Source organism: Rhinatrema bivittatum, unplaced genomic scaffold (assembly GCF_901001135.1).
Source record: "Rhinatrema bivittatum unplaced genomic scaffold, aRhiBiv1.1, whole genome shotgun sequence".
Taxonomy (NCBI): domain Eukaryota; kingdom Metazoa; phylum Chordata; class Amphibia; order Gymnophiona; family Rhinatrematidae; genus Rhinatrema; species Rhinatrema bivittatum.
Genome location: NW_021820795.1, coordinates 87,555 through 112,175, shown reverse-complemented (window position 1 = coordinate 112,175; position 24,621 = coordinate 87,555). Strand labels below are relative to the sequence as shown.

General features: G+C 46.8%; 1 protein-coding gene across 2 annotated transcripts in view; it reads right to left on the bottom strand.

Annotated features, from left to right (window-relative positions):
- Positions 1 to 8,172: 8,172 nt before the first annotated feature.
- LOC115082140 (HAUS augmin-like complex subunit 5) overlaps positions 8,173 to 24,621 on the bottom strand; it is a 95,676-nt gene continuing 79,227 nt past the window's right edge. Inside the window, exons 18-19 of one of the 2 annotated variants that reach the window (XM_029586398.1) lie at positions 15,963 to 16,095; positions 8,173 to 9,158 (exon numbers count right to left, since the gene is read on the bottom strand). In XM_029586398.1, coding sequence (XP_029442258.1) covers positions 9,032 to 9,158; positions 15,963 to 16,095 — 260 coding nt within the window. In that variant the 3' untranslated portion in view covers positions 8,173 to 9,031. Of the gene's footprint in view, positions 9,159 to 15,962; positions 16,096 to 24,621 lie in introns of those variants that run through there. The other variant, XM_029586399.1, reaches the window with a different exon arrangement.

Sequence of the window (24,621 nt, the reverse complement as noted above, 5' to 3'; positions counted from 1 at the left end):
ATACGCGGACGACATACAAATACTTCTACCAATTCAAAATACACTGGAAGAAACCTACAGGAAGACAGCCACATACCTAGCCGCAATCAAACTACTAACATGCCTGAAACTCATAATAAACATAGAAAAAACCGAAATAATAATCTTGGAACGTAAACCCACCCCCTCACCACCACCTCCACTAAAGCTTGAAAACCAATTAGCCACAATCTCCCCAGTCACACAGACCAGGAACCTAGGAGTCATCATTGTCAGTGAACTATCCTTCAAGAATCACAAACAAAATCAAGGAAGGATATCATAAATAGTTAACCCTAAGGCATCTAAAACCATTCCTAACCTCACAAGATTTCAGATCTAATCTTCAACTACTCATTTTCTCAAACATCGACTACTGCAACTCCACTCCAGAGATATAATGCTTTTCAAAAAGCATTCCCAACCACCACCTAATATCCCTTCAGATGCCACCATACGAAGAGACACTAAGGACTTACAAGTTACATTTCAATACTCTGTATTAATACAACAAGACACCCCATAAGCCACATTGTCATAAATGATCAAATTAATGTCATCTACAAGAATTAATGTCAAAGCTGCAACTACAAGATTTTATTTATTTTATTTACATCTTTTTACTATGCCGACATTCAAGACGAAAATTCTTATCACATCGGTTTACATCGAACCCAAACCTTGTAAAAGTTACAAACAACAAGTATCATCGAACCAAATCTAGGAAAAACTTATATAAATTATAAAAAATGAAATGTATAACAATGTATAACAAGGGATAATCAAGATAAATACAGTAAGTACAGTAAAACCTCGTAAGAGGATATAGATAACTTCAAACTTAACTCAGCACTTAGCTCGGATCTTATGGAAGGACAGGGCTATCAGGGAGGAGGGACTATGCGAGGTGGGGGGAGATAAAGCAACTAGGGGTTGGGTGAGGGAAAGAAAGTAAGCGTTATTACAGCAAGATTTTGAGCGATAACTGCATCAGGAGTCCGTATTTGTGTCGCAGGTAAGGAAAAGCTTGTATGAATAACCACTGAGGACATAATGGCAACACTGTCTCAGGTGGATCCTTCCAACCTCCTAACAAGAATTAAGTTTAAAATACAATGTTAAATAAGAATTAATCACAGTGTTATATAAGAGTTCATTACAATGTTAATAGGAACTAGTTACAATGTTAAATAAAATCTACTGAATGTTGTAATGTAAACCTAGAAGAAGTTACAATGTAAAACAAGAAGTCCCTCCTTCTTGAACACAGTTACAATGTAAACCGATGTGATATTATAAATTGAACACCGGTACATAAAAAATAAATAAATAAATAATAGGCCGAGGGGATGTCCCAACATGGTCCAAAGCTGTAGTACTCAAATAGCTTTGAGCATCTAAACAGCACTGATACAAAGAGCGAGAGAGAGAGTGAGGACTGAATTACTATCAAACGGCAAGCTTAAAGATTGCAAGGTGCTTGGACCTGTACATCCCTGGTGCTTAGCTATCCTAAACGTCGGCTCTATGTTGCCTCCTGTGCGCACACCAATGCCACCCAGGCATACAAGCACACCCCTCCAGGACACGCACAAATATGCACTTGAGACTAGGTCGCGATCAAAAGCACCCAAGTACATGCACAAATACGTGCTCGTATAGGCCGTGGTGGTACGCTCACAAATAAGTGTGCAAATACGCGCTCCAGTCTAGGTTGCGGCCTTATGCGCACAATACCTACACAAATATGTGCTTAAGTCTAGGTTGCAGACATACATGTGCATAACTAGGCCGGGGCCTTATGCACAGTGGTCCCTGTGCATGTAACCGCCACACGGTGAGAATGTGTGCACACACCTATGCACACGGGAAAAGAAACGCTGCCGTGACATACCACATGATTAAGCAAAGCCTGCCTGCACCTTCCGCGCATTTTGGCCCGGATCCGTTTAACATCTGGCACCGAAAATCTTCGGCCTGAAGAGCTTCTCAACAGCTCAGGCCTCCTGACTGTAATATCTACTGTACCACTCGAATCTTGTAAACAGTTATGATGGCGAAACCGAATGAGAATCCATGGAGACTGGGGCCAAAAGCCAGCATCCCACTAAAAAAGCTTTGCGAACAAGCAGATTAAAACTGGCAGAAGACCTCTACCAAAACCAGAGACTCCTACTCAGTGCAAATGCCTCTTTGCACCTCTGCGGGACAGGGAACCACCAGTGATAGTTGAGGAGGGGATTCCCCTGCCTCTCCCGCTGACATTAAGGAATTGAAAACGGCTGCTGTTTCCGCGCTGACAGGGAAAGCCTCAGCGCTAGACCCCATCACCCGTGAGGTTTGTTATACCAGTGCGGTCATGCAACATGCAGACCCTTGAACGCCATGCCGTTTTTGCCACACGCATACACTGTTCCTCTTCACACCCGTGGCACCACCAGCACCAGGGGAACAGTCCCTCAGTGCCATGGAGCCAGCACCCGGTCTCCTCCGTAGGCAAAGAAGCTGCTGAAAAACCCCATCGTTGAGCTCCCCAAGCTTCCCCCTGGAAGCCTGCTGCTGCACAGATTCCTCTAATTATTTCCCTTTTTCTCTATTTTTATTTTACTGTGATCAAAAAGATACATAGAAACCAATACTTTCCTTTGGTGCAGAGGTTCAGGTTCCAGGTGCGCAAGCCACATGGCAGATCAGAAAGGAACCAGACCACTGGCTATATTAGTCTCCTTTCACCAACATCTAGCGACCCAGCCCAGGACAGACCATATAAAAGGGATACTTCCCTGCTCCACTGGACTTATGGTGCAGAACTGCCAGCAGATTCCACCAATGTCTCATGGGGAATGAGGGATCTGGACCACCAGATGGCCACCCCATGGACCTCCTGACTGAGCTATCAGAAGGGTCACCAACCCCCTGCTGATCCATGGACCTACCAGGATCTCACAACCCCCTGGGAGTATCCAGAAATTTTGTCTTTTAAACTTCATTTTTTTCCTCTCTCTCTCCAGACTGCAGGTTTTACACCATCTACCATCTACTGGAGACAGATCAATACTGAGGGACTGCAGGTGGCACACTGGGTTATGTAGCAGTGTCCGTGAAACTTTCTCTGTCTCCATCTGCTGGCAGGGAGGCAAAGCCCAGGAGTCTGGACTGATCTGGGTACGTACAGGGAAAGCAGATTTGCTTACCTGTTAACAGGTGTTCTCCTAGGACAGAAGGATGTTAAGTCCTCACACATGGGTGACATCAATGGATGCAGCCCAGAACGGAAAACTTATGTCAAAGTTCCTGGAACTTTGACTGTGCATACTGAGCATGCCCAGCATGCTCTGATCCACGTGTGGTCCCTCTTCAGTCTCGTAACACAGCATTATGATAAAACTTTTATTTATTTATTTATTTATTTATTTATTTAAGTTTTTTATATACCAACATTCAAGACGGTAGTCCCATCATGCTGGTTCACATGAAACAGGGGTGCAATAAACTTTACAATTTGAACAATGGTGCAGAAAAGCAGTTACATGTAACAGGGAATCAAAAACCCACCAGAAACCCAACTCCGTGGAGTGGCGGGCAGATTTTGTGAGAACTACTATCCTGTCCTAGGAGAACATCTGTTACAGGTAAGCAACTCTGCTTTCTCCTAGGACAGCAGGATGGTAGTCCTCACACATGGGTAAATCCCTAGCCACAGGCTGCCCCCCAACACAAAAGGGGACCAACAAGCACCAACCAGGTGTCAATGGGCACAACAATCACAGTGCTGTTGGTAACTGAGGGGGAGACAGCCTGAACCCAAACAGTGGGCCCTAGATAGGAAGAGTTGGGTTCTACACCTCAAAGAGATTCCAAAGGACAGACCGGCTGAACCTACTGCCACGTCAGCCAACCCTATCCAGACAGTATTGAGATGCGAATGTGTGGCGAGAACGCCATGTCGCAGCTTCTCAGATCTCCTCCATGGGAGCTGCTCGCAAGTGGGCCACCGATGTTGCCATGGCTCGAACAGAGTGAGCTTTAACATGACCACCAAGATGCAGTCCCGCCTGGGTATAACAGAAAGAGATGCAGTCTGCTAGCCAACTGGATAGTGTCTGTTTGGCAACAGCAACTCCTGACCTATTCCTGACAAAAGAAATAAAAAGTTGGGTAGACTATGGGCTTCTGTCTGCTCCAAATAAGAAGATTGGTTCTTACCTGCTAATTTTCGTTCCTGTAGTACCAATGGATCAGTCCAGACTCCTGTGTTTATTCATCGGCACCAGGGCTTTTCAAGCAGTGTCAGTGAGGCTTTTCTCTGTCTCCATCTGCTGGCAGGGATGAATAAACCCAGGAGTCTGGACTGATCCGGGTACGTACAGGGAAAGAAGGCTAAGGCTCTCTTGCAGTGCTCATTTGCCTTGGTGCGAATGGGAACTGGGAAAGAATGTTGGCAGGACAATTGACTGGATAAGATGGAAACCATCACCACTTTAGGCAGGAACTTAGGATGTGACCAAGACTACCCTATCATGATAAACTTGATATAAGGTGGTTAAGTCACTAAGGCCTGGAGCTCGGTGACCCTGCGTGCTAAAGTACAGCCACCAGGTCAAGTACTTCAGGTCACAGGAGCACAGTAGCTCAAAAGGAGCTTTCATCAGCTGAGTTAGCACCATGTAGAGGTCCCAAGACACAGTGGGAGGCCTTAGGGGAGGCTTCAATTGAAGCAGGCCCCACATGAAGCATACAACTATCGACTGTACAGAGACGGGCACACCATGTACAGCTCGGTGGTATGTGCCAATTGCACCAAGATGAACTCTAACAGAGTTGGTCTTTAAGCCAGCCTCCAATAGGCGTAGGAAGCAGTCAAGCAGTTTTTGCGCAGGGCAGAACGGGTTTAGGGCCTTCTGCTCACACCACACAGAAAACCTCCTCTACTTCAGTCCATAAGACTTTCTAGTAAAAGGCTTTCTGGAAGCTACCAGGACCAGAGATACATCCTCAGAAAGATCAAGTGGCTGCAGGATTAACCTCTCAACATCTAGGCTGTGAGCGACAGGGCTTGGAGGTTGGGATACCTGTCTTGATCTTGCATGATGAGATCTGGTGAAGTCCCCAGACTGATCGGTCTCCAGAAAGACAACTCCTGAAGGAGTGGAAACCAGATCTGTCTCAGCCAATAAGGTCTTTGAGGATCATAGTCCCTTGGTCCCTGTGAAGCTTCAAGAGAGTCTTTGTGACTAGAGGAATCAGAGGATATGCATAAAAAAAGACTCCTGCCCTAATGTCAGGCAAAGGTGTCTGAGGCTGGTTTTCCATCTGACATGTACAGGGAGCAAAACCTAGACACCTTCCTGTTGCAGGGGGATGCAAACAAGTTCACATCCAGGCTCCCCCAGAGGCGGAAGATCCAGTTTGTTACCCCCTGGTCCAGAGACCACGCATGGGGTCTGATGGCACGACTCAAGTCTGTCTGCTATCACATTCTCTGTTCCGGCCAAATACATGGCCCTGAGTACCATCCCATGGGACAGGCCCCAGGACCAGATCTGGACCGCTTCCTGACACAGGAGATAAGACCTTGTGCTTCCCTGCATGTTGACATACCACATGACAACTTGGTTGTCTGTATCAGGACAATTTTGTTGGACAGCCGATCTCTTAGTCCATAGTGTGTACCTGATTGCCTGGTGCTCCAGGAAATTGATTTGACACCATGCTTCCTGGGCTGACCGTAAGCCTTGGGTGTGAAGACACTCCACATGTGCTCTCCACCTCAAGGTGGATGCATTTGTGGTTAGGAAAATTTGGGTAGAGGGATTTTGGAAAGATATTCCCCATTCCAAATTTGAGAGAACCCATCACCAGGAAAGAGAGTCCTGGAGAGGCAGAGTGACTCTGATGCGAGCCTGGAGGCTTTGCGTGGCCTGGTGCCACTGCGACCTCAGGGTCCATTGTGCTCTGCACTTGTGTAAAGGTGCCAAAGGAGTAACATGGATCGTTGCGGCCACATAGCCCAACAGCCTCAACATGTGCAGAGTTGAAACCTGTTGGCTCTGTTGAAGCTCTGCTGCTATGGACGCCAAGGTGACCGCCCTAGAACGCGGCAGGAAGGCTCTTGCCCGAGCCATGATTAGCAGGGCTCCTATGAAGTCCAATCGAGGTGATGGACTGAGATGGGACTTTGGGTAGTAGATGACAAACCCTAGCGACTACAACACCCAGATGGTCAAGCACAAGGACAGATCGTCCCCTGAGAGGTGCTCTTGACCAGCCAATCATCCAAGTAAATGAAAACATGCACACCCAGTCTGTGAAAGTGCACCCCCACCACAGCCAGGCATTTTGTGAAGACATGTGGGGCCGACACTAGGCCGGAATGGCAAAACTCTGTATTGGAAGTACTTTTTCCCCCCCACCACAAATCTGATACATCCTGTGATTTGGGAAGATCTCGATATGAGTGTATGGGTCCCTTAAATCGAGGGAACATAGCCAGTCCCCTTTTTGCAGGAGGGGAATCAGGGTGCTCAGGGAAACCATCTTGAACTTTTCTTTTTTGAGAAACTTGTTCAAGGCCCTCAAGTCTAGGATGGGATGGAGTCCCCCTGTTCTCTTTGGAATTAGAAGTGCCAGGAGTAGAATCCCTGCCCTCTTTGCCTTGGTGGGACAGGTTTGACTGCTCTGGCTATTAAAAGGATGGAGAGCTCCCATAACAGTACCTCCTGATGCGCTATTGGCCTCCAAAATGGGCACAGGGGGGGACAATTTGGTAGGACACCCAATAGGTTTAATTGATACTCTTGACAGACGATGGGCAGAACCTACAAGTCCAAAGTTATCCTGGGTCACCGATCCGCAAAGAACCGCAGTCTGCCCCAGGGTCCAGCATCTTGGGTACAGGTGGCTGGTTTATGCTCCCTACGATCCAGTCAAAACCTCAACCCAAGATTTGGCTGGGGAGCTGGCTTGGGGGCTTCTCTGTTGCCTAGGTTGGGCCATGAGAGCTCACCCTCTGTGAATGGAAGCGAGGGGCCGGTGGATAGTACTTCCTCTGGCAGTAGAAAGACCGCCTCTGACTCTGCCTTGCAGTCTTTCTGGCTAAGGAATGCGGGTGGAGAGCTGCTGGAGGGTCTCATGGTGATCCCACATCCCTCATCTTGTCTCCAAAGAGATTCTTTCCTGTGCATGGCAAGTCAGCAAGTCTTTCCTTTACCTCTGGCTGGAGATCCAAGGCCACAGCCAGGCCATTCTACGAGCATTGATTCCTGCCAGCTGGACCCTGCGCTCCAGTTCCTCTTCGAAAATTGCCGATGCCAAAATCAAATGGAAGGCAGGAGGGGTGGCCAAACCTTCCTTGGATCTCCGAGCTGGATCAGCAATTGGTACCAGGACCAGTGGAGACTTTTGCAGACCCCCACCATTGATGGAGGATGGGCACTCTTCGTCGCAGGGTTGCTTTGGAGGCATCATGACATGAGCCGGCACCTTCATGAACCCAGCACGATGCATCAAGGGTGACCGGTGTCGATACTTCCTTGGCTTCCCTCTGAGCTCGACCCGGTCTTTCCACAGTGCCAAGGTCAATGACGATGAATCTTACGTCCTCGACCTGGAAGAGACCTACAGGGATTGGGCTCCGGCACCTCTATCAGCCAACAGTGTTAACAGAACCAACGGCGGTGCTGATGGCTTGGTATTCGTCGGTGCTGCTCCAAGGTCCATCAGTATCGATGCCGAAGTTGATGGCTCAGACTTCCTCAACCCTAAGTTTTTTTTTCAACCCCGGACATTATCCAATGCCCCCAAGGCAGAGGGGACACACTTCGTGGGGGTCCGTGATGGACATGGTCCTCGGACACTGGGGATACTGACGAAAACCAGATGAGGCCATGACGAATGTAAAGGGAAAATGGGAGTTGGTGACGGCAAGTAGTTTATGCTGGCAGGCAGAGATTAAAGGGAATCGAGAAGGACCCGTGTTCGATAAAATTGCGAGAAAACCCGAAAAGAATGGTGGAAAAGTTTTCAAAGGCAATTTCTTAAAGAAAAGCCACAAGCTCATGCAACCATGATGCGAAAGATCCGCAGGAAAAAAAAAAAAAAAAAAAAGGAGACTGAAGAGGGATCCCCATGTGAACGCGTGGAATAGGGCATGCTCAGTATACACAGTCAAAGTTCTAGACTTTGACATAAGTTTTCCGTGCCAGGCTCCATCCGATGGTGTCACTCGTGTGAGGACTACCATGCTGCATGTCCATGTAAATTATTGGCTTGATGCTGACAATTTGAACTTTTCTGCTTGCTTACATACAATAAACTTTATGGACATTGTAGAGTATTTGATATCCTTCCTCCTATTATTGGTTGGACCATCGCCTATTATTATTATTTGCTCAATAAAATATATTACATTCAAAAAATGACAAGAGGCAGGTGGCACCTTATAGACTAATCAATTTATTGAGGCGTGAGCTTTTAAAGACAGAGTCTACTTTATCAGATGTAAGGTACCAGCTGCCTCTTGTCATTTTTGCTACACCAGATTATCATAGCTATCCCTCTCAAGATTTTGATACAACTTTCAACAAATCCATTTTGTCCACGTTCAGTACAACTACAAGAACGTCACAGGAATTAAAAGGTGACAATTTTTTTTTTGCAATTTTAAAATTATATTTTCCCATACATTTCTGTTTGGAAGAGAAAGCACCTTGTGGCTTTTCAGACTGCAATGACTGCTTGGTAAATCTGAAAGATGCATTGAAGTGCACACATTAAAGTTACAGGGTGAAATAGACTTTGAGACAGCAGGTATTAACATTTTTCTTTAAACAAACTAGTGGACAGAATTGTCTTTCCAGTCCCCACACCTCCTGAGTCCTGCCGTATCCACAGTACCCTGGTAACACTCCATTTGAGACATGGCATCACTGCTGATGGTCATATGATAAGGTGCAATGGCACAGCGGATCCTCTCTCGTCCCACATTTGTGGCAGATGTGCCCACAAGAGATCATCAAGCCCAGTTGCCATGCTGCTGCTGCAGGGTTCGGAGAGCCAGGGTCCATCTCTCCAGCCACTGGCAGAGACTCAGGCTGTGACGCGTCTCCCATGAGAGGGCAAACTGGGCTGGCTGCTCCCACCTGGAAAGAGAGAAGAGAAGCCATGACCTGCTTTATCTGCATAGTGCCCCTGAATCCCTCTATATTGTGGCATCAATGTGGGATAAAGACAGTGACAAAGAAGAGAGATAAGGAGACAAAATGACAATAACCAACTCAGGTAGGGCAACTTCGCCTTTAGCTCAATGTGTAGAGTTGCAGGTTCAAATCCAGAGGTTCCCAAACAGGCTGTGGTGCTGCAGCAAAATGTGTAAAACACCTTTATAAGAAGCTAGAAAATCAGTCTGAATACCAGCAGATGAGCTAACATCGTTGCCTCATATTTTCATCTGCAGTCTGCCCAGTACTGCAATGATGCCCTATAATCAGCAAAACTAGCAGAAAGCAGAGTTGCTTACCTGTAACAGGTGTTCTCCCAGGACAGCAGGATGTAGTCCTCACGTATGAGTGACATCATCAGGATGGAGCCCAATCATGGAACACTTTTGTCAAAGTTTCTAGAACTTTGACTGGCACCTACTGGGCATGCCCAGCATGGCACCAACTCTGTGGCCACACGGGGGTCCCCCTTCAGTCTCGTTTGTAGCAAAAAGTACGAGTGAAATATAAATTAATAAAATGTAGGCGAACCCAACTCCGCGGGGTGGCGGGAGGGTTTCGTGAGGACTAACATCCTGCTGTCCTGGGAGAACACCTGTTACAGGTAAGCAACTCTGCTTTCTCCCAGGACAAGCAGGATGGTAGCCCTCACACATGGGTGAATAGCGAGCTACAGGCTGCCTGAAAACAGAGTAAACCAAGCAGCACCCAAAAATGTGTAACAGGCACAACAGGGGTGCTGTCGGTAATGAAGGGCAGCCTGAAATTCACAGTGGGCTGTAGGTAGGAAGAGTTGGGCTCCTAAACTGGAAACAGACTGGCCAAAGACGCTGTCCTGCCTGCCAGTTTTGTCCAGGCAGTAGTGAGCTGCGAAGGTAAGGAGAGAGCTCCAAGTTGCAGCCCTGCAGATGTCGGCAATGGGTACTGAACAGAAGGGCGCTACTGACGTTGCCATGGCCCTGACTGAATGCGCTTTCACTCGTCCCTCTACGGGAAGGCCTGCTTACTGGTAGCAGAAGGAAATGCAGTCCAACCACCAGGTGGACAGGGTCTGCTTGCCCACCGCAACTCAGAGTCTATTTTTGTCAAAGGAGACAGAGTTGGGTGGACGGCCTGTGGGCTGCAGTGAGGTCTAAATAAAATGTGAGCGCATGTTTACAGTCCAAGGAGTGCAGAGCCTGCTCACCTGGGTGTGAGTGAGGTCTCGGAAAAAACGTAGGCAGTATTATGGATTGATTCAAGTGGAAATCAGTCACTACCTTCGGCAAGAATTTAGGGTGAGTGTGGAGCAATCTTGTATAAGGTGGGTACGTTACCAGTGCCTGGAGCTCACTGAAAGGCAGCACGCGATACTGGTAGAACTCTTCCTCTACCAGGAACCACAGTTACCTCTGATCTGCTGGATAAACAGGGATATGGGCGTATGCGTCTTTGAGCTTGTGGGAGCAGAGCCAGTCCCCAGCTCTGAGGAGGAGGATTAAAGCTCCCAACGAGACCATCAAACTTTTCCTCGACAAGAAACTGGTTTAATGCCCTCAGATCCAGAAAGGGGCAAAGGTCACCAGTTTTCTTGGGAATCAGGAAATACCTGGAGTAGAACCTGTCCCCCTCATTGGCCTGACGGGACTGGTTCGACCGCTCGAGCTATTAAGAGGGCGGATAGCTCTACTCAAATTATCTGCTGGTTCTCTACTCTTCTCCCCCAGGGACACGGAGGAGAACGGGGAGGAGTTCATTAGAAATGCAATCTGTACCCCTGCCTCACGATGGACAGGATCCTGTGGTCCGAGGTAACTGAAATCCATCGTTTTGCGAATAGTTGCAGGCGGCCCCCCTGTGGGGGGGGTGGGGGTGGTGGTCGGCAACCTGGGGTATGGTTGGTTGGCTCAAACCCCCTGGCTGCCAGTCAAAATCCAGCGATGGGGCTGGAATCGGGCAGGGCGTACAAGGTTGCCATGCTGGTCTTGCCGGTACCCACTGAGGTCTCAATCTAGAGGCCGGCAGGTAGTACTTGCGTGGCTGGTAAAAAGGCCGTCTTGGATATTGTCTGGGAGGCTTTTCGCTGGAGGGCTGGGTGTCCGAGGTGCTGGCTGACAACTGTTGGAGGTTCCACAATATTCCTTCAGTTGGGCCACAGACTCTATTCTTGTCCCCAAAAAGGTTCTCCCCTGTACAGGGTAGATCTGCTAGACAGTCCTGCACCTCGGCACTCAGCCAAGCCATGTGTCGAGCCTCAATGCCTGCTGTGGCAACCCTCATAGCTGTCTCAAATACTTCATACGCAGAGTGGACCTCGTGCTTATTACAGTCCAGGCCCTGCTGAATTATTTTCTGGAAGTCCTCCTGAAATTGCTGCAGGAGGCGATCCCCCAGCTCTTAGGCTTGTTTCCAGACGTTTCTGGAATACCGCCCCATATAGAGCTGAGAGAAGCAATCCTAGCTGCTAACATTGAGCCCTGGAATACCTGGCGTCCGAGAGCGTCCAGAGCTCTGTGCTCATGGCCCGGTGGGGGGATCCAGAGGCATGAGGCTGAAGTCTCTTTGCCTTCTTTAGGGTCGACTCCACCACCAATGACTGGTGAGGAAGCTGACGGCATTCAAAACCGGTGGTAGGCTGGACTAATCCTACCAGTAGAGAAAACAATTGAAAAAACATTAAAAAAAACATTAAACTTAGCAATGTTGTACCTAGATATAATTAAACAGCTACTAAGCCAAATGGAACCGGTAATTAATATTGAAAAAACAGAATTCATACACCTTGAACGAAAAACCACTGAATTAATACAGAATCCCAAACTTAAAAATGATCAGATAGTGGAACTAACTGAAAAAGCCAGAAACCTAGGTGTAATAATTGACAATGAACTCAACCTTAAGCAACACATATCATTGAAAATTAGGGAAGGCTACGCCAAACTAATGGTCCTTAGAAGGCTAAAACCCCTATAAACCCAAGCACATTTTCGAACTGTTCTACAAGCACTAATATTCGCTAGCACAGACTATTGTAACACACTTTTCCTGGGATTACCATATACAACACTAAGACCACTACAAATCTTACAGAACTACGCAGCCAGAATACTGACCGGAAAAAATATAAGGGACCACGTCACTCAGACTCTCGCTGAATTACACTGGCTGCCAACTGAACAAAGAGTGCAATTTAAAACACTATGCACAATTCACAAACTGATCTATGAAGAAAATACCGATTGGCTAAACACTGCACTATGGCTACATGTCCCCCAGAGAAATCTCAGATCAGCCAATAACAGCTAAACGGATGCAAGTGAGAGAGCGAGCACTATCCTTAGCTGGTCCAACATTATGGAACACAATGTCACTTGAAATAAGATTAATGAGAGATCTAAAACTCTTCAAAAAAAAAAGTTTAAAAACATGGCTCTTCAAAAAAGCTTTTCAAAATGAGAGTGGGGAGTAAGTAATACTAATGAACGAGAAAAAGAACTACACAGTTAAGTCACCAAAACATATATGCTTTCTTTATTATTTTTTCGCATAAAGTACAGTATCTCTCATGTTTGATGGAATTTCCAATCCACATTCCATATAGCAATATTATTTGAATCATGTAACTGAAAATTTATTGGCACCTACTAGATAATTTACAAACCAAGCCAAACTTATTTATGTGCCTATCTGTAAACCGTTGTGATGGTATATCACTAAACGACGGTATAGAAAAGTTTTTAAATAAATAAATAGACAGACCGCATCCATCTTCTGGTTCACAGGAGGAATGGAGATCCTTAAAGATGTCATGTTCTGGAACAGCCACCACTTCCATAGGGGCATCAAGAAATTGCAGAATCTCAAACATCTTGTGACAAGAATCCTGTTGTTAATAGCTGGAAAGACACAGACTCTACCATGACCTTGACAAACCTAGCAAAAGAAAGATCCTCTGGAGGGGATTTCCACCTCTCCTCTAGTGGAGAGGGTTCAGAAGGCAAGTCATCCAATTCCTCCATGGAGGAAAAAGATGCCTCCTTCCCAAGAATCATAGGGGGCCTTCCCCTTGAACATCCGGAGATGGGGGTGGAGTTCCCACCTGAACCCTAAGACCCGAGCCAGAGGACTGCAGAGGCACCATCGGAACCAACGATGGTACTGATGGCACTGGTGGGATCTTGGGCACTGATGCTCCTGATGCTGGTGGATCCAATGGCACCGGGAGCATCGGAGAGCCAGAGGTTGCCGGGATACTATGTGCAGCCAAGACACTGTCGACCCCGATGGACCTTCCTCATCCGAGGAATCGCTCACCGGAATGAAGACCGGTGGCAGCAGCAGCGATGCTTCCTTCAACAGCAAAGGGGTTCATGGTAACGGAGCTGGTTGCGACGGTAAGACACTGAGCAGTAGGTCCAGCTGCTCCAAAAGAGTCGCAAGCACCAATGGAGTCGGCTCCTGCGGTGGTCCTGGTGGAACCAGAGGCTCAATGCCCTGCAGGGCCTGGTTGACCACCAACCGCACGCACCTTTCTAATTCCTCCTCAAAAGCTGCTGAGGACAGGACAGATTGAGGAGGTGGCAGCAGCAGAATCGGATCGACCCCAGAGTCACAGGGTGGAACCAAACCTTCCACCGGAATCGGTGGGGACCGCGAGGACCAGAGGATATCACCTCCTCCGCACGAGAGCGCTTCGGGGGAGGCACCAATGAGGTCGATGCCTTCCCATGGTCTGACTTTAAAGAGGAGGATCAGTGTGTGTTTCCTAGACTTTTCTCAGTGCTCATTTCGGTCCTTCCCCGTGTCAGACAGTGAGACCTGGATCGCAAGGATATTGACCTTACATGGTCTCCTGCCTCTACCTCGGGATAGATAGTGGAAGGGACACCGAGGAGGTCGATGCAGACTCTCTTCCCTTGCGGTGTGGAAGTCCTGGAGGCTGACGATGGATTTTGTTTCTTAGCGCTGATCAGCTTTTCCATTTTGTCTAAACACACCCAATGGCCCTTAGGGGTCACCTGGGCACAAAGATTGCAAACACGGAGATCGTGCGACCCCCTCATGGGGGTCTGTGATGGAGATGGTCCAGGGGCACTGGCGAAAGCCGGATACTGCCATGCTGAAAAGAACCTGATGTGCTGTTGATGGCCACTGAGAGGCAATACCATTGATAATAGACCACGAAGTACCACAAAAACTTATTGAAAGCGATGACCCCGAAGCGCAGAGGGTCCCGACGCAACGCGGGAAGGAAGAAAAAACCTGATTTCTCACAGAAAAAAGTACAAGCTCCACAGCCATGAGGCTTCAGCTTCGCGGAAAAAGAGACTGAAAAGGGACCCCATGTGGATGCGTGGTTGGCAGCATGCTGGGCTTGCTGTGTGTGTCTGTCAAAGTTTTCATGCCGGGCTCCATCTGATGATGTCACCATCCTGCTTGACCTTGGAGAACGTAGCCCACTGCTCTAACCACTAGGCTACTCCTCCACTCCATACGCCTGTATGAAGAGGAAGGGTAACATTTCTTTTATATACATGTGCACCTCACAAATCAATCACACACAGTGTCAGTGCCTTGGGCACACTTCTGAGGCAAATGGATGCAAGCTTCTAGCACTCCGTACTTTTCTAAAGATAGCAACATAAGGTCGCACAGCCTGAACAATGTAACCTGGGGCAGTCTATGGTAATCTGCCAAGGTTACCAACTGGCTCCATTCTTTCAGTCCAGATTGATAGTGGTAGCGTAGGACTGTCCGACCCACCCTGTCTTTCAAAGATCTTTACTGCAGTTTTGTGATCTTTGCCTCCTTTTCTTGGAAACTTGACCCAACCATACTGCTACACTGTGTATGTTGGCTTGTCTTCTACCCTCCTGGGTTTTACCCTCATCGATTGCTTATGCTTACAGGTCTGCTTTTTCTTACATTTAGCTTTTTAATTAAAAATACACTTTATTTGAACCTAGTATTGTTGTGCCTGATATTTTGCTTTTCCTTAATTTCAGAAGACTCGCAGCCATAGCCCCCTAATTAGCTGTTTGCTCTAGCTATCTATCTATATCTGGGACACGGAAATCTTAGTGGAACCTATGTGAAGTGATAAAGATATGCATGGGACTCTATCGTTCCTGTGAAACAACTACAAAGTATCCTTTCTTGTGGATTGTGGTTCAACTGTATCCCCTTTTTAATGACGGTGTCTTTCATGTGACTCACTTGCAATTCACAAAGTATCTTTCTTGAAGTTCAACTAGATTGAAAAGGTTTTATTGTTTCCTTGCAATGTTTTATGTTGATATTTATACATATTATATAAATGCATATCACTAAAAGTTTAGAAGTGGTGTGAATGAGTAATGATTGACTAGGACAATTGATTGTGTGTGTTTTTGAAAAGTTTGGATATTGTCACTGTGTAATAAAGCTTGCAATATTAAGCATCTCTCAAATCATTTAAAATATTAGTGGTGTTACCCTATTTTAGGGTTCTCTGACAGATACACGATTTTAGGTACCCACATATTTTTATTTAAAGCCTAGATCAAATACACTGTATCTATAAATATATGTATGCATTATTTTAAGACAAGGACAGCCTGCCATCTAATCTGAAAATAGGGAGCCAGTTGATAAAACTACCTGCACCAAGCAAGATGATGGACTGTAAAAGTGGCGATGGTGGGGAGGGGTGGAGGAGTGGACATGCATGGAAGAAGGATTATTAGAACAAGAAACAGGACTCCCCACCAGTCAGTCACGGCTTGCTGTACGTCCTTCGTGTAGTCGATGCTCTGTGCACATTGCTGTGTAAGGAGCTGGATCTTAGGCACAAGGCAAGCAACTTGGTCTACATCGTGATCTTTCACCATCTTGATCAAAGCTGCAGCAAGAGAGAAACCATGAAAGGCAGAGATATGAGGAGAGGGCAGAATGATAGCGAGAAAGTGTGAGCAACCATGAAGGGCAGAGAGAGAATGAGAGAGAGAGAGGGACAACATGAAAAAACCATGGAACTCAGATGTGGGAAGAGAGGAAAATGAAACAAAAAACATAAGGAACTATAAACGACAGATCTGGGAGAAAGCAGACAAAAAAAAAAATATTAGAACATAAGAATATAAGAAATTGCCATGCTGGGTCAGATCAAGGGTCTATGAAGCCCAGCATCCTGTTTCCAACAGAGGCCAAACCAGGCCACAAGAACCTGGCAATTACCCAAACACTAAGAAGATCCCATGCTACTGATGCAATTAATAGCAGGGGTAGAGAGAGTGCTCCAACACAAATTCTGCTCTAGACTAAGCATATCTTCACCAGACATCTGAGAGCTTTAAACTGGCTTATAAAGCTTATAAAAGTATAAAAATTATTTTACCTGATAATTTCCTTTTCTCTAGAGAAGGCAAGCCAGTCCACTCAAGTGGGTTATGCACTCCTACCAGCAGATGGAGAAAACTGACTCGCTGACGTCACCCATATAGAGCTGTATTCTGACCATAGCCTGTAAAAGCCAACTGTAGACAACTGAACATATGAACCATAACTTTTAACTATCTCCTAAACCCATATTTTGTCACATTTTCTTTGGTTTCCATTTTTTTTTTTTTTTTTAAACTTCCATGAGACCAAGACCCAGTGGGCTCAGTAGCAGAGACAGAACACAAATCATAGCAATTAAACGCTAAATGAGACTTTTCAGGAGCTTCAATGATCCAAAGCATTTCTAACAATGTCCATTGTCCAATCTTCTCAATGTCTGCGAGAAAACGGACAAATGACTACGCAATGGAGGCAGCCCAGGACAAGATTGTGGACTGGTCTGCCTTCTCTAGGAGAAAGGAAATTATCAGGTAAGAAGTAATTTCACCTTCCTCTTCATTCAGGCAGGCAAGTCCACAGAAGTAGGATGTACCCAAGCTACTCCCCAGAAGGGTGGGAGGCTGCCCTTGCAAAGTATGCATCCCCCTGCGCCTGAACATCCAATTGATGCTTGGAGAAGATGTGCAAAGAGAGCCAGGTCACTGCTTTACAGATCTCCGAAGACAGCAACTGCAACTCTGCCTAGGACATTGTCTGCTCTAATCGAATGAGCTCTAATTTGCTTGGGCAATGGCTTGTCTGCTGCCACCTAGGCCTTCGTTATCGCTTTTTAATTCAGGGGGGTCACTGTGGTCTGTGATTTTGCTAATCCTTTTGTAACGCCACCATAACGGCCAAATCAGCCTGCTTTCCTCAAGAATTTAGTAACCTTAAAATAGCATAACAAATGCCTCAACATTCAGGGGGTGCAGGGTACAAAATTCCTGTTCACCCCGAAACCTGCCCAATGACGGGAAGGAAATGGACTAATTTTTTAAAAAAGTCCGAAACCACCTTTGGTAAGGAAGAAGGCACAGTCCTAAACTGTACTATGTCCTGGGCAAACAACAGGAACGGTTCTCAATACGAAAGAGCCTGCAACACCACAGCCCTTCTTGCTGAGCAAATCATGACCAGGAACACTGTCTTCAAGGTTAGTAAACGCAAGGAAAGCTGTTGAAGGGGCCGAAAAATTTGGCCTGATAAAAAGGACCAAACCAAATTTGGGTCCCAGAGTGGAACCAGAATGCGTAATGGTGGCCGAATGCCACGTCTGGATGTGACGAGAGGCGTTTGCCTTGGACATGCCCCTTATAACAAGCCGAAGCAACCGCCTGAACTTTGAGCATACAGAGAGCTAGCCCTTATATCAGGCCTTCCTGTAGAAAGTCCAAGATCAATGGTATCTCCAGTCTGAAAGGGTGAAATATTCGCTTTCTGAACCAATCCTCAAAAATTCTCCAGACCCTACCTTACGCAAGGAAGTGGAAACTTTTCAAGCCTGTAACACTGTGCTCACAGTCGCAGAGGAATAACCACGGCTCAAGCAAGACCTCTCAAGGGTCAAACTGTAAGACAAAACTGATCCGAATTTTCATGACGGATGGGTCCCTGATGGAGGAGGTCCTCCCTCTTCGTTACTATCAACAGCTGTCGACAATCAGATGCTAGAGATCCACATACCATGGACCAATTTGGGGCCACTACGACCACCAAGCCAGGATGCCGTGCAATCCTTTGCAGTAATCTGCCCATCATTGGCAATGGGGGATACACATACAGCATTTTCTCTGTCATCCAAGCCTGCACGAGAATATCGATCCTCTACGCATGAGAGTCCCTTCTGCGACTGAAGAATCATGGTACCTTCGCATTGGTGTGAGTTGCCATGAGAACCAATCAGGGATGACCCCCACTGAGAGACGACGAGCTGAAAGGCCTTTTTTTTCCAGCTCCCATTCGCTAAGATTTACTCCTCCTGTGATGTCAGCCATGGACAGCACCTGAAGGTATGGTTTATATTAGTCACCTCTGAAGCGTTGTCTTATCTTCACTGTTCTTCTGCTTATTCAACCTGTAAAGCTCAGGATTGCCAAACGAATTGCATGAGCCTCCAAATGGTTGATGAACCACACCATCTTTTCGGTAGACTAATGCCCTGTGCCATTAGTTCCTGGTAGTGAGCTACCCAGTTCTGGAGACGCACATCTGTAGTGACTACTATCCAATTGGGAATATCTAGATTCATGCCTCTCTCTAGATGATTCCTCTGCAACCTCTGCTGCACTGCTGATGGGAGGGTCCATTTCAGCCTGTACTCCTAGGACTGTGGATTCTACCTAGATAGCAAACACCACTAAAGGGATCACATATGCACCCATGCCCATAGGACCATCTCCAACATCGCTGCCATAGACCCAAAGATCTTCAAACAGCCCTATTCTATTGGATGAATCTATGCTCTCAGGGCCCATATTTGTCCCCATAACTTCTGGATCCGTTGCTCCAGAAGGAATATCTTGCCCTGTGTATTATCAAACCAGACTCCCAAATATTCTAGAGTCTGTGAGGGCTGTAACTTGCTCTTGATCAGATTCAATATCCAAGTTAGCGCCTGCAGCAATTGTACCGCCCTGCATGACACAAGCTGGCTTACTTTGGCTGACTTGACCCTGATTAATTAGTCTTCTAAATACTAGTGAACCTGCTACCTTGGAAAAGGTTCTTGGTGCCGGGGCCAACCCAAATGGGAGCACCTAAAAATGTCAATGATGATCAAGCACAGTGAACCTCAGGAAGTGCTGATGAACCCCTTTATGGGAACATGCATTAAAGGCTTCCATCAGATCAAGCAATGTGAGAAATTCCCCGCGCTGCACCACAATTACCGAGCGCAAGGTTTCCATCTGGAAGTGAGTTACATATAAGAATCTGTTGACTCCCTTTAGATCAAAATAGGGCGAGAGGCACCCTTCTTTTTGGGCACCACAAAATAAATGGAATGCCCCGTACTTTCCTGTCTCTTTGGGACTGGAACCACGGCTTCCAGGACGACCAATATTTGCAGACTGACTAGTACGGTGGCTCTCTTTTCTATAGAGTTACACGGGGGAACCATAAATGAGTCTGTAGGTAAGCAGTGAAATTCCAGGGCGTAGCCCATTATCACATCCAGAACCACTGGTCTGAGGTGATGTGGGTCCACCTTTGATAAAAGCGAGAATTGGACAGTAGGCCCCCAAAATTTCATTGTGAGGAAAGGGAAGCCCCAACACTGAAGTTTGTCCTTATCAGGCTTCTTGGCTCGAAAGGACAGAGACCTCCCAAATGAGTGAGATTTCTGTGCCCCTAAATTTCTGTAGGAGCGAAAGTATCAAGAGTCCCAAAATCTACCTCTCTAATAAGTGAAGCGGGGATTGGACTTTTTATTCTCCAGCAAACGTGGAATCTTGATGTTCCAACATTTTGCAATTTTCTCCAACTCCTCTCTGAACAGTAGGCAGTCCTTGAAGGGCCCCTTGGTCAAGTTGGATTTAGAAACAGTATCCGCCAACCAGTTATGTAAGTACAGCAGGCATCTCGCTGCTATCACTGATGCTACTTCGAGCCAACATATGTGCTAACTCAGTCTGCATCTGCCAGAAAGGCACCTCCAAGTAAGGTCCATTCTTCCCTAGCACCTCCTAGCACCCTGGTTTATTTATTTAAAAACTTTTCTATACCGTTGCTAAGTTAAATACCATCGCAATGGTTTACATGTAGGCACATATTTAATGTAAGTAAAAGTGTACTATAGTACATTTAACTGGTGCTGTCAAAGGTTCGGTTACAATATATCATTAGACAGTCATTTAGTGAAGTAGTTCATGACCAATTGTACCAAGGTACTTACACGGGTAGTTTTATCACACCTAGTATTATAGTTATGCTTGTTGTGGTGTAGAGTTCTAAGTACTGTGTGTCTGTGCCTTTCTGTCTTTTCCTGAATAATTTCTCTCTATTCTTTCGTCTCTTTGTAAAATGGTTGAGACAAACTGGCCTGCGCTACCAAACAACCGCAGCAAAAACCTGCAAATTCATGACCATCGCCTTGAAAGCGTGCTTCATGATCGCTTTCACTTTCCTGTCATAAGCATCCTTCAAAGCAGTTACACCTTCCACAGGAATTGTGATCCCCTTGGTGATGGCACACATTAGGGCATCCACCCTTTGGAAAGCAAAATTATTCCCATATCTTAGGATCTAGAAGGTAAATCCCAGCCAGGGACCTGCCCCTTCCCCTTAAAAGTTGCCTCTGGCGCATTCCATTCCAAATCAATCAGCTCTTGAACTGCTTCATGAGGAGGGAAGAAAAATCGCTTTGCACAAAACTGACTATAATCAGATCCTTCTTTTGCACTTTTGCCAAGTCTGTAGGACAGCCTCCATTCCCAGCGCCTTAAATATTTGAGCCAACAAGCCTGACAACTCGTCCCGATGGAATAATTGTAGCATCGTTCTGTACGGTTCAACATCCGGTGGGATTTCATTCTCCTTTAATGCCATATCTCATCTACACAAGCCCCCACCCCTTCACCATTTGTCACTTCGCAAAGGAAGGGGGGGATGACCTCAAGTGCTTCTGGCCCCTCAGGAAGGGAGGCCTCTGTTGGGGCTTCAATCTTGATCCAGCACACTGCCCTGCCTATCCTCTGCAAAAGGACAGAAGTCCCTTTCCAGAGGGATGGCAACAGGGTAGTGAGGGGGAGTGGGGAGTTCCATCCTCTCACTGAGATATTCAAATTCCTCTGCACCATTTTTGTATCCGCTCCCCCCCCCCCTCCCAGGGGAAGAGATCCCCGCAGGTGCAAAATTTGCAGGGGCAGCTCCCCGCAAGCCTTGCAGCACCTCAGGCACATACAGAGGGTCTGTCTTTTCCCGCACCTGCTGCCCAGCATCATTGTTCCCCACATGCTCTAATCCGGTGCCCTATTTATTCAGTTTATTTTTGGCTTTCAGAGGAGCACTCTTTTCAGGTGGCCATGCAGCCCGATAACATCACGTCCTCCACCGCTCATGTTTCTAAGATGGTTGATGGACTACTGTGCCTCTTCTATCATTGGCCCTGGACGGACTGAGATTGACATACTGCTCCCCAACTGAAGAGACTGGCATCTGTGGTCACTATCGCTCATGAGTAACGTCGAGGGCCACCCCTCACTCCAAATGGGCTCTGGCAAGCCACCAACCAAAACTGGACCTGGCAGACTCTGTAAGTGGTAAGAGAATTTGAAAGTTCTCCGACATCAGATCGCAATGGGAGAGCAATGCTTTCTGTAGAGACTTCATATGAGCAAATGCCCAGGGACCAATTCCAGGGTGGAAGCCATGGAGCCAAGGATCTGCACATAGTCCCAGACACTGGGTATTTGAACGTTCAAGAGATGCCGAACTTGCATCTGCAATTTGGCGATGCGTTCCTTCGAGAGGAAAACTTTGCCCACCTGGGTGTCAAAGAGCGCTCTCAGGAATTCCAGCACCAGCGAAGGTTGAAGATGACGTTTGCTCAGATTGATGACCCAGCCCAAGGACCTCAAGTGGGACAAGAACAATTTGACTGCCCGACTGCTGAGCTCTGCTGACTTCACCCAAATGAACCAGTTGTCCAGGTATAGGTGCAGCAACAACTACCATTATCTTGGTGAAGGTCCTCGGAGCTGTGGCAAGCACAAAACTGGAAATGCTTCCTGAAAATCATAAATCTGAGGAACTTCGAATGATCCCTGTGGATGCTGATGGGCAAATATGCCTCCTTAAGTCCAGGGAAGCCAAGAACTCCCCACTGCATACAGCCACTATCACAGAGCGCAGGGTCTCTAACTGGGAACGCGGAACCCGGAAGGCCTCGTTGACTTACTTCAAGTCTAGAAATGGACGGAAGGTCCCCTTTTTCTTCGGCACAGTAAAATAGATGGAATAACATCCCTTCCCCCATTCCTTCTGGGGGACAGGAATAATGGCTCCCAGGCTCTCTAGCCTGTGAATGGAGAAATTACTTACCTGATAATTTTGTTTTCCTTAGTGTAGCCAGATGGACTAAGGGCCAATGGGTATAGTGCTCTCCTGATAGCAGATGGTAGATGGATTCAGATTTCAAAGCTGACGTCAGCCTACATATACCCGTGCAGCGTGCTTAGCTCTTCAGTATTGTCTTTGAAACGCCAGTGTGGATATATGTTGCTTAATACTTTATTAACATACATACATATATATATATATATAGCTATATATAGATAGATAGATATATAAAACTTTTGGAACTGGAGACCACCAGTGCACTGAAACAAACGCCAACACCTGGGTAACTGCGGGTGTCTTGATTAGAGGTAGGCCGTGGCTTACCCGTACTTGTTCAGTCTCAAGATTTGATATCAGAGGTTCTCTATTTCTGGAGCAGCCGTGGGCGGGATGCAGAGTCCATCTGTCTACACTAAGGAAAACAAAATTATCAGGTAAGTAATTTCTCCATTTCTTAGTGTGTAGCCAGATGGACTCAGGACCAATGGGATGTACAAAAGCTACTCCCCTATAGGGTAGGAGGCTGCCAGTGGCCCACTTAGTGCTGCCCTTGCGAAGGCTGTGTCCTCCCTTGCCTGAACATCCAGGCAGTAGAACCTGGAGAAGGTGTGTAGAGAGGACCATGTTGCCGCCCGACAGATCTCGGCTGGCGAAAGCAGCCTGATTTCAGCCCAGGAGACTGCCTGGGCCCTTGTAGAATGCACCTTGACCTGTAGAGGTAATGGTTTTCCTGCATTAATAACTTCTTTAATCCAGCGGGCTATGGTGGCCCGTGATGCTGCTTCCCCTTGCTTCTTCCCGCTGTGAAGAACGAACAGGTGGTCAGTTTTGCGCAAGGATTCTGATCTCTTTCAGGTATCGGACTAGGATTCTGCCGACATTCAGGTGGCAAAGGAGTCGAACGTCTTCCACATCCCCTTGCTCATCTGGTGATGGTAAGGATATGGTCTAGTTCATATGGAACTGGGAGACCTTTTTCGGAAGGAAGGATGGTACTATACGCAGCTGTATGGTGCCCGGTGTGAACCTGAGGAACGGTTCCCGACAGGATAATGCTTGAAGTTCGGAGATGCACCGGGCTGAGCATATTGCCCTGATCAGCCAATCGTCCAGATAAGGATGCACCCAGACTCCTTCTTTCCCTCAGTGCTGCCGCCACTACCACTATGATTTTGGTGAAGGTTCTGGGGGTGGTAGCTGATCTGAAGGGTAGTGCTCGGAATTGATAATGATGGCCCAGTATCGCAAATTGTAGGAAGTGCTGGTGGTTCTGATGGATCGGGATGTGAAGGTAGGCACATTTTACTTTCAGAAATTAGCGCCTACCCAAAGGCTGGTGTTAATTTATGCTTTTCTGTGCACCCTCCGTCTTAATATCATGGTGAAATGAAGTCGGAGGTCCCGAAAGTTTAAAAAAAAAAAAAAAAGTTTAAAAAAAAAAAATTGAAATAGGCCCGCGGTTTGAAAACCGGACGCTCAATTTTGCTGGCATCCGGTTTCCAAACCCGTGACTGTCAGCGGGCTCAAGAACCGATGCCGGCAAAATTGAGCGTCGGCTGTCAAACCCGCTGACAGCCGCCGCTCCTGTCCGAAAAGAGGTTCTAGGGACGTGCTAGTGTCCCTAGTGCCTTTTTACCGCCAGCCCTAATTTAAATAAATTAATTTACTGTATCGCGCGCACAGGAGAGCGGGCGCTCGCCCGCGATTTTTACTGTATCGGCCCAATAAAGAGGGAGTACTCTCGAAGTTTTCTCTGTCTCCATCTGCTGGAAGGGAGGCAAAACCCAGGAGTCTGGACTGATCTGAGTACATACAGGGAATTTATATTTCTTGATTTGTTTGAGAACTGGTAATGTTTCTCTTTTTCCTTTGTTACACTGCATACAGTCTGGCTTGTTGCGATTTCCAGATCAGTTTTTATCTGCATGTTTCTATTTATACTTTTATGGTCTCTTTATTCTTTGTTAGGTGAGGGTCTGCACATGTGACT